This window comes from Lithobates pipiens, unplaced genomic scaffold (genome assembly GCF_037356315.1).
Source record: "Lithobates pipiens isolate NorthernLeopardFrog02 unplaced genomic scaffold, aLitPip1_a1.2 Scaffold_13, whole genome shotgun sequence".
Lineage (NCBI taxonomy): Eukaryota > Metazoa > Chordata > Amphibia > Anura > Ranidae > Lithobates > Lithobates pipiens.
The window spans coordinates 347192223-347208061 of NW_027507718.1; the positions used below are offsets into that span (position 1 = coordinate 347192223).

The 15839-nt window shown below is 41.7% G+C and overlaps 1 protein-coding gene across 4 annotated transcripts in view; it reads right to left on the reverse strand.

Annotated features, from left to right (window-relative positions):
- MAP9 (microtubule associated protein 9) overlaps window positions 1-12366 on the reverse strand; it is a 173076-nt gene extending 160710 nt beyond the window's left edge. For 2 of the 4 annotated variants that reach the window (XM_077477091.1, XM_077477088.1), the window contains exons 1-4: window positions 12257-12366; window positions 6606-6769; window positions 4139-4235; window positions 261-575 (exon numbers count right to left, since the gene is read on the reverse strand). In XM_077477091.1, coding sequence (XP_077333217.1) covers window positions 261-575; window positions 4139-4235; window positions 6606-6686 — 493 coding nt within the window. In that variant the 5' untranslated portion in view covers window positions 6687-6769; window positions 12257-12366. Of the gene's footprint in view, window positions 1-260; window positions 576-4138; window positions 4236-6605; window positions 6770-12213 lie in introns of all 4 variants that reach the window. The other 2 variants (XM_077477089.1, XM_077477090.1) reach the window with 2 other exon arrangements.
- Window positions 12367-15839: the final 3473 nt, after the last annotated feature.

Below are 15839 nucleotides of genomic sequence, written 5' to 3' on the forward strand. Positions count from 1 at the left end.
GGACCGGTCATCCTGAAAACCCAGTCAACAAGACACAGTAAAGGAAAAAAATAACAATTAAGAATCTTAAAAGAAGCTCAGAAGTAACTCAAATATATGACCTTTCACAACACATTGCATTTGACCTGCATGTGAATCTGAACACTGTGCACCACAATCTTATAGAGATTTATTTTTTTCTAATCAAATATATGTCTAACATATTTATGATTTTTCATCCTTTAAAATCCTTAAAGACGATATCTTAAGAAAACTCTTACGTGATGGCGACCGTTTCATCCTGGACTCTCGTGGCTTTGGAGTGGGCTTCTGGTCTTTTGCTGTAAGATGTCCATTCCCCATATCACCAAAGATTGGTGATTTTGGCAGAGTACGTTCTTTGCCTTCATAGTCTAGCTCCTTGTTTTCCTGCCTCCGAGTTTTCAGGAAAGACACTTTGTTATTTGATTTCTTATCCTTATCATCATCATCATCATCATCATCATCATCATCATCTGAGAAGTGAAAATCATGGAACGACCTCCGTGATTCTGGTTTAATTGATTTTTTCCCATTGAAAGAGTCATCTAAACTGTCTACGAAAATAAAAAATTTAAGAGGTCATCAAGTAGCATATCAATGTGAAAAAAAAATAAAAAATTATATATACGTATATATATATATATATATATATATATATATATATATATATATATATATATATATCTCCTAAACGGTGTACATTTAGAAGATATTTACATTACATATAGGCAAGTCTTATTATAGGCTTACCTTCAGGTCAAATTCATGCATGGGAGTTTACTCCCAATTTAAGAGTTTCACAAACAGTTCTTGTTTCAGACAATTCTTTGAAATTATAAAAAGGTATGAAATGATCCAGATCTCCAGAGACAACAGGAGACTATAAAGTGGATGCCTCCATTCTCCACCACTAATCCACGCATACACAGGTAAAATAAATATGTCATTATCTAAATTTGACTCAGCCCACGTTCACATCAGGTCGTTTTGACATGTCAAATAGACGCCTATTGTTGGCAACGAAACGGTGCAATGCCAGCTTTGCGCGCCACACTGATTCCTAAAATTAGTTCCTGCACTACGTTTGGTGACTTTGGGGGCGATTGGAGTAGACATCTGTGCATGAACCCGCACAGAGGTCTGTAAAATCGTCCCCGAAGTCGAACTGAAATGCCAGTTTGAAATTGTGCGAGTTTTTAAACCGGCCCTCAGTGTGAAGCTAGGCTTAAGTTCACAGTACTGTTAAAGGGACACAACAATAAGCCCCCTATGTGATAATGTGATATCATGGGCAGGTGACATGTCCTCTTTATGGAGACATCAGGGGTCTGTTAGACCTCCAATATCTCCCCTGCCCACCACTGCAGCTAATCAAGCATGTGCTTGACTGGCTGCATCCTTGGCTACTGCAGCGAATGGAAGTTCCTCTGAGTTTTTGCCATTTACCGCAGCCTTCGGCTCCCCAGAGGAGTCATTTATAAACATACCTTGGTAGACAAGGGGTTAATGCTTTACTTTAATTGATGTTAACATTTATTTTTCAGGTTTCTTAAGTATGAAAACTGTGGGCAATTTGTCTACTCCCCCTCCCTTAAAGCGAACTACCGCCTTAGCAGCTAATTTTTGCATATTAGTTCATTACTGTAATTGTCGATAATAACTACATTAACCCCCCTAGCGGTAATCCCGAGTCTGGCTCGGGTTGGGATTTCACTAACAGGAGCGGTAACCCCGAGCCAGACTCGGATTCGCATCGCTGGATGCAGGGGAGGACACAGGGAGAGTTATTTACCTTGTCCCCTGGATCCAGCGATGTCCTCCACGCTGTGTGATCGAGCTGTCCTCCGCTCGATTCACACAGTGCCCGAGTGCCGCCGAGCTCCGTTCCCTGAGACGTTATGGCGCACGGGAGCGGAGAACGGCGGCAAATTCAAAAAAGTAAAAAGACACAAAACAGCAAAACAACACACAGCACTGTAATCTTACAGATTACAGTACTGTGTAAAAAAAATTACACACCCCCTTTGTCCCTAGTGGTCTGTGCAATGCCCTGCATGCACTTTTATATTATAAATACAGTTTTTTCTGCCTGGAATTTGGAGATTGCCCATAGCAACCAAAAAGTGTCCCTTTTTCAGTGTTTTAGGATTTGATTACATTAGTGAATAATTTTTATTATTATTTATTATATTATAAACTTTATCATACCCGGGATGTCTGCTAGACTCTGGTTTGAACAGATTTAAGAGAGTTATTCCTAATAATTACAGTACTACAATATAAAACGCCAAATTTCCATGCAAAATAATTGTACCGCTTTCAGCACCTAAAACCGGACTGAATCATACCGCCAGGGAGGTTAAAGAGGGATTCTACCTACAAAAAAAGTATTAAAAGCCAGCAGCTATAAATACTGCAGCTGCTGACTTTTAATAAATGGACACTCTCCTGTCCCAGGGTCCAGCGATGTCGGCAGCCGAGGCCGATCGATTGCTCGGGTCTCGACTGCTGCCGCCGCCATTCTAGTTTAGGGAATCAGGAAGTGAAGCGTTGCGGCTTCACTTCCTGGTTCCCTACTGTGCATGCGCGAGTCACGCAGCACACTAGGAATGGTCCGCGCTGTCTCTGGAACCCGTTTGTGTCCCAGCAGACAGCGCAGCGGGACAGGAAACGGCATAGACTCCCGTGGGAGTCTGTGCCCGGAAGTGGGTGCAATTACCTGTCTTAGACAGGTATCTGCACCCCCCTCCCTCCTGAAAGGTGCCAAATGTGACACCGGAGGGGGGGAGGGTTTCCGATGAGTGGAAGTTCCACTTTAGAGTGGAACCCCGCTTTAACTGATATGAAATAAGGTGCTTACAATATTCTGTATTAGTTAATCACTCTCAAGGGTTCTGACAGGTAGCAGAAGACATATCCCATAATCCTGTGTGGCTGTACAGTCATAAGCATTAGCATAATAGTAAGGTGAGCGAGCGTAAGCAGCATGTCAGCTGCGCTCTTCCTTTTTAACCCTAATGCCGTGTACACACGGTCGGACTTTCCGGCAGAAAAAGTCAGATGGAATCATTTCATCAGATATTGCGATCATGCGTGGGCTTCAGTGGACTTTTTTTCCCGAAAATTCTGACGGACCTAGAAATAGAACATGTTTTAAATCTTTCCGACCGAATCAATTCCTATCGGGAAAACCATTTGTCTGTATGCTGTTCCGACGGACCAAAAACGACGCAAGGAAAGCTATTGGCTACTGGCTATTGAACTTACTTTTTCTAGTCCCGTCGTACGTGCTGTATGTCACCGTGTTCTAAACATTCGGACTTTGGTGTGATCGTGTGTAGACAAGTCCGTTTCACCGGAACTCCGCCGGAAAAACCATCAGAGTTTATTCTGACGGAAAAACGGTCGTGTGTACACAGCATTAGAGTGCTGCGGTAAACTGAAGAAACTTTTTTACCAGTTAATCCTTTGTGTGTATTCTATTTTAAATAAAAAGCTCAATGACAGGATTAGCTGTAAAAGCAGTCTAGTGGATATTTTTCTTTCTTTAGTAAAAATGATTCTATACTATTGAACAGAGAAATGCAGGGATACAACCGATTAGAGGAGTAGCGCCCCCTCCCTGGATCTGATGAGTTTGCAGGGAAAAATGCAAGAGATTAGGTAAGTACAGCAGCCAGAGTTGTATTTTATTCATTTAGAACAAGCTGAGGATTGACATTTCTTTTAAGCCCAAGCTGAAGTTAGACATTAAAAAAATAACACATTAAATAATAAAATAACCATTTTGCACATATTGGATATGTATGGAAAGCATTGTTGATTCCCTCAAATGGATTCCTAAGTGCTAACTCTTAAGTACAGTAACTAATTGCAACCAATTAGGATTCAGGATGTTGAATTCAAACCAGTACCAGATAAAGTCTGAGTGGTTACTATTTATTGTAATGCAATGGCTTGCATTTAAGAATAAGCATCAAGAATGCTTTCTTGAATAAAACTGCTCATGAAAAATACACTCACAATATTGATAAAGTTAACAAAATTCCAGCAGCAGAGGCAAGTTATTTTTCCGCCCTTATCCAAACTAAAAGAAAATTCTTCTGAATAGACATACCATCACTTTCAAACTCTTCCGAGTAATCTGAACTCTCAGCTTCTTCAATAGCCTTCTGTCGAGAAACTCGAGCATTGACTGCCTTCTTTAGCTCATCCTAAAATAGAAAATGAGATTGCATGTTAATTTCCATGATAAATTATAAGATCTTTCTTTCTCTGCTCTCCAGCAACAGCAATGCTCAATGAGAAAGCAGAATTTTTCAACCACTGACACACACACACTTACACATATTGTACATATATACTCAGTGGCCACTTTATTAGGTACACCTTACTAGAACCGGGTTGAACCTACTTTTGCCTTCAGAACTGCCTTATTTCTTCCTGGCATAGATTCAACAAGGTGTTGGAAACATTCCTCAGAGATTTTGGTCCATATTGACATGATAGCATCACACAGTTGCTGCAGATTTGTTGGCTGCACATCCATGATGCGTTTCTCCCATTCCACCACATCCCAAAGGTGCTCTATTGGATTGAAGTCTGGTGACTGTGGAGACCTTTGGAGTACATTGAACTCATTGTCATGTTCAAGAAACCAGTAGTGAGATGATTTGAGCTTTGTGACATGGTGCATTATCCTGCTGGAAGTAGCCATCAGAAGATGGGTACACTGTAGTCATAAAGGGATGGACATGGTCAGCAACAATACTCAGGTAGGCCGTGGCGTTTAAACGAAGCTCAAGTGCTACTAAGGGGGCCAAAGTGTGCCAAGAAAATATCCCCCACACCATTACACCACCACCGCTAGCCTAACTGTTGATACAAGGCAGAGAGGATCCATGCTTTTATGTTGTTTACGCCAAATTCTGACTCTACCATCTGAATGTCGCAGCTAAAATCGAGACTCAGACCAGGCAACATTTGTCCACTCTTCTATTGTCTAATTTGGGCAAACCTGTGCGAATTGTAGCCTCAGTTTCCTGTTCTTAGCTGACAGGAGTGCCACTCGTGTGGTCTTCTGCTGCTGAAGCCCATCTGTTTCAAGGTTCCATATGTTGTGTGTTCAGAGATGGTATTCTGCATACCTTGTTGGCAACGAATGGTTATTTGTGTTACTGTTGCTTTCTATCATCTCAAACTAGTCTGCCCATTCTTCTCTGACATCAAAAAGGCATTTTCCTCCACACAACCTCCGCTCAATGGATATTTTCTCTTTTCCAGACCATTCTCTGTAAACCCTAGAGATAGTTGTGCATGAAAATACCAGTAGATCAGCAGTTTTGGAATACTGAGACCAGCCTGTCTGGTACCAACAACCATGCCACGTTCAAAGTAATTTAAATCCCCTTTCTTCACCATTCTGATGCTCGGTTTGAACTTCAGCAAGTCGCCTTCACCATGTTATAGAGCCTAAATGCATTGAATTGCTGCAATGTGATTGGATGATTAGCCATTTGTGTTACCAAGCAATTGAACAGATGTATCTAATAAAGTGGCCAGAGAGTGTATACTCCGAAATTAATATACTCTACCTAGCACTGACAAGGAGTCACCTTTCCTAAGATATCACCACCCCTCCCCCTGTACACCCCCACTCATATTGCTCTATCCCCACATCTCCGATCTGCACATCAGAGCCTAGCTACATACTCAATTATAAGAACTACTATATATCGTACCGCCTGTCGGTCTCTGAAAGAACAGAGAGAACAGAGACTAATGGCCCGTGCACACAATTGGAAATTCTGCCAGGAAAAGTCCGATGTGAGCTTTTTGCTGGAAATTGCCGACCATGTGTATGCTCCATCGTACTTTTGTTGGCGGAATTTCCACCAGCAAAAGATTGAGAGCAGATTCTCTATTTTTCTGATGGAAAAAAGTTCTGATCGGAAATTACGATTGTCTGTAGCAATTCCGACACGCAAAATTCCTATGCAGGCTCAGAAACAATTTGACGCATGCTCAGAAACATTGAACTTCATTTTCTCAGCTCGTCATAGTGTTGTACGTCACCGCATTCTTGATGGTCAAAAATTCAGAGAACTTTTGTGTGACCGTGTGTATGCAAGCCAAGCTTGAGCGGAATTCCATCGGCAAATCCATCCAAGATTTTTCCGACGGAGATTCCGCTCGTGTGTACGGGGCATTAGCAGATTATGAGCCAACTAGCTTCCAGGAGCTGATACGTATAGTTTTCTTTAGATGCTAGGAATATAAGAATAACAACTTAAATTAATATTTCCCTATTGTCAGGTGATATAAGTTATGTCACATGTAATCTACTATGATCGGATATACTGTTCCATCTGTATGTTTATTACAGTGGCTGCGTCCACATTTATGCTTTCATCTGTTATGTCCTTTATACCTACAATAAAAACTTATTGGAACGAAAAAAAAGAGGTGATTTTGGAGGTATAATTTTCAGAGTTTGAGAAACACTTGCAGTATTTGATAAAGTAGCATTCCACATAAAGTTTTGCTTCAAGTTTTACAGGATAGTAAAAAGGTAAGAAACTCACCTGGAATGAAGTTCTTTTTGTTATCTTGGGACTCTTTGTGTATGCCAGGAAAGTGGTGAAGTTCTCGTCGTCCTCATCCATTGTGGAAAGGCAGATCAAGCTGCAGTGGAATATGTGCTTTACTCCTCACTCAATTTGTTTTTTCTTCATTAGACATGGTGGTACTGTATAAAAAAATTATACAAAATCTAGTGGCAATTACATACCAGTTCTGATACAGTGACATACGGTTCTCTCTCTACTCTGCAGAAGCTTTAGCTTCACTGACTGCCTCTGCTGATGGACCCCCATCAACCTCTTCCTTTCAGAGAACAGATTCTCTGCTGCTCTACTCTAGTGAGGGCAGAGGGTCACAGATCTCATACAAGGTCTGCTTGTGGGGTCAAAAATGGATATGTAAAATTATTATCTACCATACTAAAAAAAAAAAAAAAATTATGTATATTTTTTTCCAATTTTTTTCAAGACCTGCCCATTACAAATAAAGGAAAAATGCAAAAGAACACTATACATTCCTTTTAAACCAAAAGTTTCACTGTGTTTTTTTTTTTTTTTTTATGCAAAATGTATAAACATTCTTCCACAAGCTCAATATTACCACTCTTGCATATGTGCAAGCCCTGACTTTGCTCTGATGCAGCAAGCTATTGGCAGAAAAGCAACCAGCACATTTTCCCCTAATATTCTAAATTATATTATAACATGGAATAAGCAGTGGTTACATAGGGGTGTAGGTGACTTGTTATACCTATCAACTGTGTGCAATATGTGTAACTAAGACTGGCAAATTTTATTTTTGTTACCGTGTGTGTATGTATACAAATGAGCACAGACATCCCAAGTCTCCCACGAGTCGCGGGAGTCTCCCGCATTTGGCTGCAGGCTCATGGACACCTGCGAGTGCCAGGTGATCTCCCGGCTGGGCCTGTCACTAAGCCACAGACAGAAGACAGAGCAGTCCGAGTGGCTGAATGGAGTACAGCTGTGGTGGCCGCTTTGGCTGCTCTGTCTTCTGTCTGTGGCTGAGTGACAGACGGATGTGATGACATCCCCGTCTGTGTGAGGTGGAGGACTGTAAGAAAGTCCTGCCTCCTAGACAGATGGAAAAATGATCCAATCATACATTGAATCAGTGTGACGTGTGTCATAGGAGGAGAGAATTTGTACAGTTGCCACCGGGATATTCAAATCCCTTTCAGAGCTTTGTGTGATCAGGCTGTATTCCATGGGTAACGGTAAGGCTGTATTTCATGAGCACTGGTATAGTTGCATTTAATTGGCACTGGAAAGGCTGCATTTAATTGGGGGGAGGGGTGAGTTGGCGCCAGAGCAAAGCGCCACCTCCCTAAAATGAGTTTGCCACCTCCCTGAAATGAGTTTTTGCTGGTTGGGATGTCTGTGAGCATATATGTTTATCTGTGTGCAATATACACTGAGAGCCATTTCAACTCTAGGAACGTATAGATTTTGAAACATGTGCTGGCTTACAAGGGGTTAAAAGATAGGTTCCTCTTTACCAACATGTCACATATTACAGCCATATTTAGCGTGTAACATGTTAGTAACCATCAGCCCCCTCAACCCCAGAACCCTTTCCCCGTCCAAGCAGCCACTGTCATTTAAAATCGTTGTGGCTGTGCAATCTGTGAATGAATAAAACTACAAGTCCTGTCTGCCACCACGGCAGACAGACTTGTAGTTCTCAACTGACTATGAGCACACTACTAGTATGATACTATTATAAAATATTTTCACTACAAGCTCAAAGTCTATTAACACTTCCTGCAGCTCAGTAACTGTATGCTGTGTCTGCAGGAGCATGACATTGCACCTGTAATCCACTAATCACAGGTGCAATGCTTTGCAGGCTTCTGTATCAAAAAAATATAAATGCACATATTTTTTTACCTGCAAAAGCATGTACATTTTTTTTTACAAAGGTAAACTTAGCCTTATAATCCATGAAGCTGTAAGCCACCTTGTGGTCGTATCTTGTTTACTTACAATTTACACTATTACAGAGTGCCTGGAGTACAGCCATTGCTAGCTCTGACAAAAGATGTGGCTCTGCTACACAGCAACCACTCTGCCCACCACTTCCATCCATTGCCCATTCAAAGTATACTTCATATTTTGAAAATGGGTTTACATAATACAAAGTACACTGTGATTGGACAGAAAGAGAGGAAGGGCGGACTGACAATGACTTTAGAGCTCTTATGAGGAGACCCAAAAACCCAGTATTGGAGAGCTGAAGGTATAGTGACACTCCCGACATTCTTTAAAAGTTTAAATTCTACATAAAATAGATAAACTGAGTATACACTAGGAGTTTTTTTTTCTGTTCAACCAAGAGGTCGGATAAAAAAATAAAGGTCACAGATTTCTGGATTCACGCAAGTGGTGAGGATTCCGTGATATCCTGCACTACACTATTGTATTCTGACAGTGCAGACTTCCCCGTGTCAGAATACACTAATCAGTGCTGCAGACAGTGACTAGAGTGGCTGATCAAATGTTGGTTTTCCTGTAGGACAGTTCGACAGAAATCAGTCTAATGATCAGCTTCTGGTGAATAGAGAGGGCTACATAAAGATCAAAATTAGGCTGTTTCCTGCTCAACAGACCAAATTTCGATACATGTACCCAGCATAAGTCCATGAGGTGACATACACCTTGCTGGACTTAAAGGATAAGTTTACCTTTCCAGAAAAAAAATAATACAGTAAATGCACATAGTTTTCCAGAAACATGTGTATATTATTTTTCTCCACGCAGGAGCCTGGAAAGCATTGCATTTGTAATCAGGGGTGTGATGTCAGGCTTCTACAGACAAGTCATGCAGCTCTCTGCCTGTACCTTCATAAGGGGCTGGCTGTTGAAAGCTTGTGAATGAACTATGACAGCGCTTATCAGTGCCTTTGCAGTTTATTCGGTACTACATGCCGTCAGCCGCAGTGGCTGACATTACTTGTAGGTCGTTCATTCACAGGAGATCTCCCTGTTGGGAAACACATGACAAAAAAAAAACCTAACAGGGGTTACAACCCTGCCTTAATCTATCCAAAACGTAGAAAAAAGCTTTGCCTTTAGTTATACTTTAGAGTCTTATAAGCCCGCCAACCAGTTCACCTTTATACTATTGTCTGAAAATAGAAAAATGAAATTATTTAAAATTGATGTGGAAAGACTGGTGCGGTGTGACACATTTGTTTATTTATAAATGCCGATACATAATAACAAACAGAGGGGAAAAAAAAGCTGGTCAGAGATGGATTGAAATTTGCCTGGTTCGGCAGGGACCAGCTAAATATTGATCCATGTGTGGCAGTGCCTGTTTGACAGACTTTTAGATTGACTTTTGTTGAACGGCATTTTGGAAAATCATTCTTGATCAGGGTCACCTGACAGCTCAGAGTCCTTGTGGGGAGGATTCCTCTATACAAATCGCTTGCATAGATAGGGGAATCTGTTAATTTATTTTTGTTCAGCCCCCGTTGGCTATATATTGCCAACTTAAGGGTCCTTTCACATGGGCGGTCCATCCAGTGGACTCCACTTTGCTCAGCAAGGGAGGCGGATGACAGGTCCACCTCGGCTCACTGTGCAGAGACGGACCTGTCAGAGCCCCGCTCTCCTCTATGGGGAGATTGGATGAAAACAGGCCGCCTGTGTGTTTTCATCCGATTCGATCCTCCAGACGGTTGGAAAATAGAGTCACCATCTAATTGGACTTCACGGACAGAATTGGATAGCAGCAGACATGTTACTGCTGTCATCCACCGCTCCATAGGAGTGAATGGAGGGTCAGATCAGGTTTGCTTGAAAAACTGACAGGCAGACCTGATTCGAAAGCCTGTGTGAAAGGGGCCTTAGGAAAAAGAGGGACAGATAGATAAGGCTGCACAACAGGGGCCCTTTTGAGCTCTGTTTTGGTATGATGTTACCTAAGGCCTGGGGGGATTGGAGGGGGTGCATACACAACCGAGTGGCCTTTGGACTTCTGTGTGCTAAAGTATCCAATGATGCTGCAGTGATTGGTGGGCATAGCCTCATCAGTGCCCATCAGTGCAGCCTCATCAGTGCCCAACAGTGCAGCCTCACCAGTGCCCATCAGCGCAGCCTCACCAGTGCCCATCAGCACAGCCTCACCAGCAGGGCAGGACTTAGGGTGGTGGGGGCCCCTGGGCTTGAGTCACTTTCGGGCCCTACCTTCTATACATTACCGTATTTATCGGCGTATAACACGCACCCCAAGTTTAGGAGGGAATTTTAGGGAAAAAAATTACATTTAAATGCCCATCAATGCAGCCTTATCAGTGTCCATCTGCAGCCTTGTCCAGTGTCATTGCAGCCTTGTCAGTGTAGCCTTATCATTTGCAGCCTTGCCCCAGTGTCATTTGCTGCCTTGTCATTGCAGTCTTGAAGTTTAAAAATGGCGCAGACGAGATACAGAGTCCTGTGTATCTCGGCAGCTCTCGGGGGCTCTCGGGTCCTCTCGAAGACCTGAGCAGAGCCGAGCGTGGCCAAGTGTACTCAGCTCGGCTCACAGTCATGCCCAGTCCCTGTGTTATGTCCATCATAGGGTAGGACTGGGCGTGACTGTGAGTGGAGCCGAGACGAGTACACTCGGCTATGAATCTCATCGGGGCCCCCTATTGGGCGGGGCCCATGGGCTTGAGCCCAGTCAAGCCCAATGGTAAGTCCTGCCCTGCTCACCAGTGCCCATCAGCGCAGCCTCACCAGTGCCCATCAGCGCAGCCTCACCAGTGCCCATCAGCGCAGCCTCACCAGTGCCCATCAGCGCAGCCTCACCAGTGCCCATCAGCTCAGCCTCACCAGTGCCCATCAGCTCAGCCTCACCAGTGCCCATCAGCTCAGCCTCACCAGTGCCCATCAGCTCAGCCTCACCAGTGCCCATCAGCTCAGCCTCACCAGTGCCCATCAGCGCAGCCTCACCAGTGCCCATCAGCACAGCCTCACCAGTGCCCATCAGTGCAGCCTCACCAGTGCCCATCAGCACAGCCTCACCAGTGCCCATCAGTGCAGCCTCATCAGTGCCCATCAGTTCAGCCTCACCAGTCCCATCAGTGCAGCCCCATCAGTGCCGCCTCATCAGTGAAAGGTGGGTGCTCACACTGTCACATCTTCCAGCATTAGCTTCCTCTCTGTCTCTCTACATTTGTCCTTACTAGAAGACTTTCTTCTGTCAGAGGCTGTGATCACAGGTCTGGATAGGGAGCAGGGAGATCAACACTGTTCAGGAAGTCTCACTGATTGTGGATGTGGTGATGGTGTTTGAGTGGTAGAGAGGGAGATCTCCACTCAGATATCATCGCCCCACACCCCCCCAGCTCAGCCATGACTGGCATGGTGCCATGTGTTGGATGTCTTAGAACTGGGTGAGGTTGTGTGAAGTGGGGATACACACAGACTGTCATGCAATGAATGGCCATGTATGAGCACTAAGTGTCATTGTATAGCCCGGATAAGGTTGTACAGGTGTCCCCTGTCATTGGGGTGACTGAGATCCCCTGACATCCGATCAGTGGGGGTAGAACCCCAGTACAGGCTCTGGATGCATCCTTCTTAAAATGTGGACACTGACCTCCATGATTCCACACATAGACTCTTCTCTTTCCTCTCCATACCTCACCCTCCTCCGTGTACCCCTCTGTCTCCTTTCCTGTGCACAGGGCTCGATCCTCTTCACACAGAAACCCAAAGACTGGTGAAGCGGCTTTGGTTGCTAAGCGATCACGTATACGTACGTAAAACACGTCAGCCGTGCGTCTTGGGAGAAGCGATGAAGAAAGTGACGTCAGGGGCGGGGCTTAGCGGTATCACGGCGTTATAGTCAGTGCGGGTAGTCCTGTACGCTGAGGATGTACACATAACGCTGTGCAGGGGTTATAGAGGGAAGGAGGATGGGGTGCACACGGGTTCTCTGAAACCGTACATAGTGTGGTTACTATGTATATATCAACGCTCTGTATTGTAGTGCAATGTGTTTTAGGTATTTTGAACTAACATGATCAAGAAGTAATTAACGAAGCATGCAAGTGGTGCGAACTCTTTAAAGCTGTGACCTGTTTTAAAACACACTGAGTACATTCTCTTTGCAGAATTGGCAGTGTGCAAGCTATAGAACAAGCTGGGTGCAATCTATTTTTAGAACAAACTTGGTGCAATCTATTTTTAGAACAAGCTGGTGCAATCTATTTTTAGGTGCAATCTATTTTTAGAACAAACTTGGTGCAATCTATTTTTAGAACAAGCTGGGTGCAATCTATTTTTAGAACAAGCTGGGTGCAATCTATTTTTAGAACAAGCTGGGTGCAATCTATTTTTAGAACAAACTGGGTGCAATCTATTTTTAGAACAAACTTGGTGCAATCTATTTTTAGAACAAGCTGGGTGCAATCTATTTTTAGAACAAGCTGGGTGCAATCTATTTTTAAGTGCAATCTATTTTTAGAACAAGCTGGGTGCAATCTATTTTTAGAACAAACTTGGTGCAATCTATTTTTAGAACAAGCTGGGTGCAATCTATTTTTAGGTGCAATCTATTTTTAGAACAAGCTGGGTGCAATCTATTTTTAGAACAAACTGGGTGCAATCTATTTTTAGAACAAACTTGGTGCAATCTATTTTTAGAACAAGCTGGGTGCAATCTATTTTTAGAACAAGCTGGGTGCAATCTATTTTTAGGTGCAATCTATTTTTAGAACAAACTGGGTGCAATCTATTTTTAGAACAAACTGGGTGCAATCTAATTTTAGAACAAACTGGGTGCAATCTATTTTTAGAACAAACTTGGTGCAATCTATTTTTAGAACAAGCTGGGTGCAATCTATTTTTAGAACAAGCTGGGTGCAATCTATTTTTAGAACAAACTTGGTGCAATCTATTTTTAGGTGCAATCTATTTTTAGAACAAACTGGGTGCAATCTATTTTTAGGTGCAATCTATTTTTAGAACAAACTGGGTGCAATCTATTTTTAGAACAAGCTAGGTGCAATCTATTTTTAGAACAAGCTGGGTGCAATCTATTTTTAGAACAAACTTGGTGCAATCTATTTTTAGGTGCAATCTATTTTTAGAACAAGCTGGGTGCAATCTATTTTTAGGTGCAATCTATTTTTAGAACAAACTGGGTGCAATCTATTTTTAGAACAAACTTGGTGCAATCTATTTTTAGAACAAACTGGGTGCAATCTATTTTTAAGTGCAATCTATTTTTAGAACAAACTGGGTGCAATCTATTTTTAGGTGCAATCTATTTTTAGGTGCAATCTATTTTTAGAACAAACTTGGTGCAATCTATTTTTAGAACAAACTTGGTGCAATCTATTTTTAGAACAAGCTGGGTGCAATCTATTTTTAGAACAAGCTGGGTGCAATCTATTTTTAGAACAAGCTGGGTGCAATCTATTTTTAGGTGCAATCTATTTTTAGAACAAACTGGGTGCAATCTATTTTTAGAACAAACTTGGTGCAATCTATTTTTAGAACAAGCTGGGTGCAATCTATTTTTAGAACAAACTGGGTGCAATCTATTTTTAGAACAAGCTGGGTGCAATCTATTTTTAGGTGCAATCTATTTTTAGAACAAGCTGGGTGCAATCTATTTTTAGGTGCAATCTATTTTTAGAACAAGCTGGGTGCAATCTATTTTTAGAACAAACTGGGTGCAATCTATTTTTAGAACAAGCTGGGTGCAATCTATTTTTAGGTGCAATCTATTTTTAGAACAAGCTGGGTGCAATCTATTTTTAGAACAAGCTGGGTGCAATCTATTTTTAGAACAAGCTGGGTGCAATCTATTTTTAGGTGCAATCTATTTTTAGAACAAACTGGGTGCTATCTATTTTTAGAACAAGCTGGGTGCAATCTATTTTTAGAACAAGCTGGGTGCAATCTATTTTTAGAACAAGCTGGGTGCAATCTATTTTTAGAACAAACTTGGTGCAATCTATTTTTAGAACAAGCTGGGTGCAATCTATTTTTAGAACAAGCTGGGTGCAATCTATTTTTAAGTGCAATCTATTTTTAGAACAAGCTGGGTGCAATCTATTTTTAGAACAAGCTGGGTGCAATCTATTTTTAGGTGCAATCTATTTTTAGAACAAGCTGGGTGCAATCTATTTTTAGAACAAACTTGGTGCAATCTATTTTTAGAACAAACTTGGTGCAATCTATTTTTAGAACAAACTTGGTGCAATCTATTTTTAGAACAAGCTGGGTGCAATCTATTTTTAGGTGCAATCTATTTTTAGAACAAGCTGGGTGCAATCTATTTTTAGAACAAGCTGGGTGCAATCTATTTTTAGGTGCAATCTATTTTTAGAACAAACTGGGTGCAATCTATTTTTAGAACAAACTGGGTGCAATCTATTTTTAGAACAAACTGGGTGCAATCTATTTTTAGAACAAACTTGGTGCAATCTATTTTTAGAACAAGCTGGGTGCAATCTATTTTTAGGTGCAATCTATTTTTAGAACAAGCTGGGTGCAATCTATTTTTAGAACAAACTTGGTGCAATCTATTTTTAGGTGCAATCTATTTTTAGAACAAGCTGGGTGCAATCTATTTTTAGGTACAATCTATTTTTAGAACAAACTTGGTGCAATCTATTTTTAGAACAAGCTGGGTGCAATCTATTTTTAGGTGCAATCTATTTTTAGAACAAGCTGGGTGCAATCTATTTTTAGAACAAACTAGGTGCAATCTATTTTTAGAACAAACTTGGTGCAATCTATTTTTAGAACAAGCTGGGTGCAATCTATTTTTAGAATAAGCTGGGTGCAATCTATTTTTAGAACAAGCTGGGTGCAATCTATTTTTAGGTGCAATCTATTTTTAGAACAAGCTGGGTGCAATCTATTTTTAGAACAAACTGGGTGCAATCTATTTTTAGAACAAACTTGGTGCAATCTATTTTTAGAACAAGCTGGGTGCAATCTATTTTTAGGTGCAATCTATTTTTAGAACAAGCTGGGTGCAATCTATTTTTAGAACAAGCTGGGTGCAATCTATTTTTAGAACAAACTTGGTGCAATCTATTTTTAGAACAAGCTGGGTGCAATCTATTTTTAGAACAAACTTGGTGCAATCTATTTTTAGGTGCAATCTATTTTTAGAACAAACTTGGTGCAATCTATTTTTAGAACAAGCTGGGTGCAATCTATTTTTAGGTGCAATCTATTTTTAGAACAAACTGGGTGCAATCT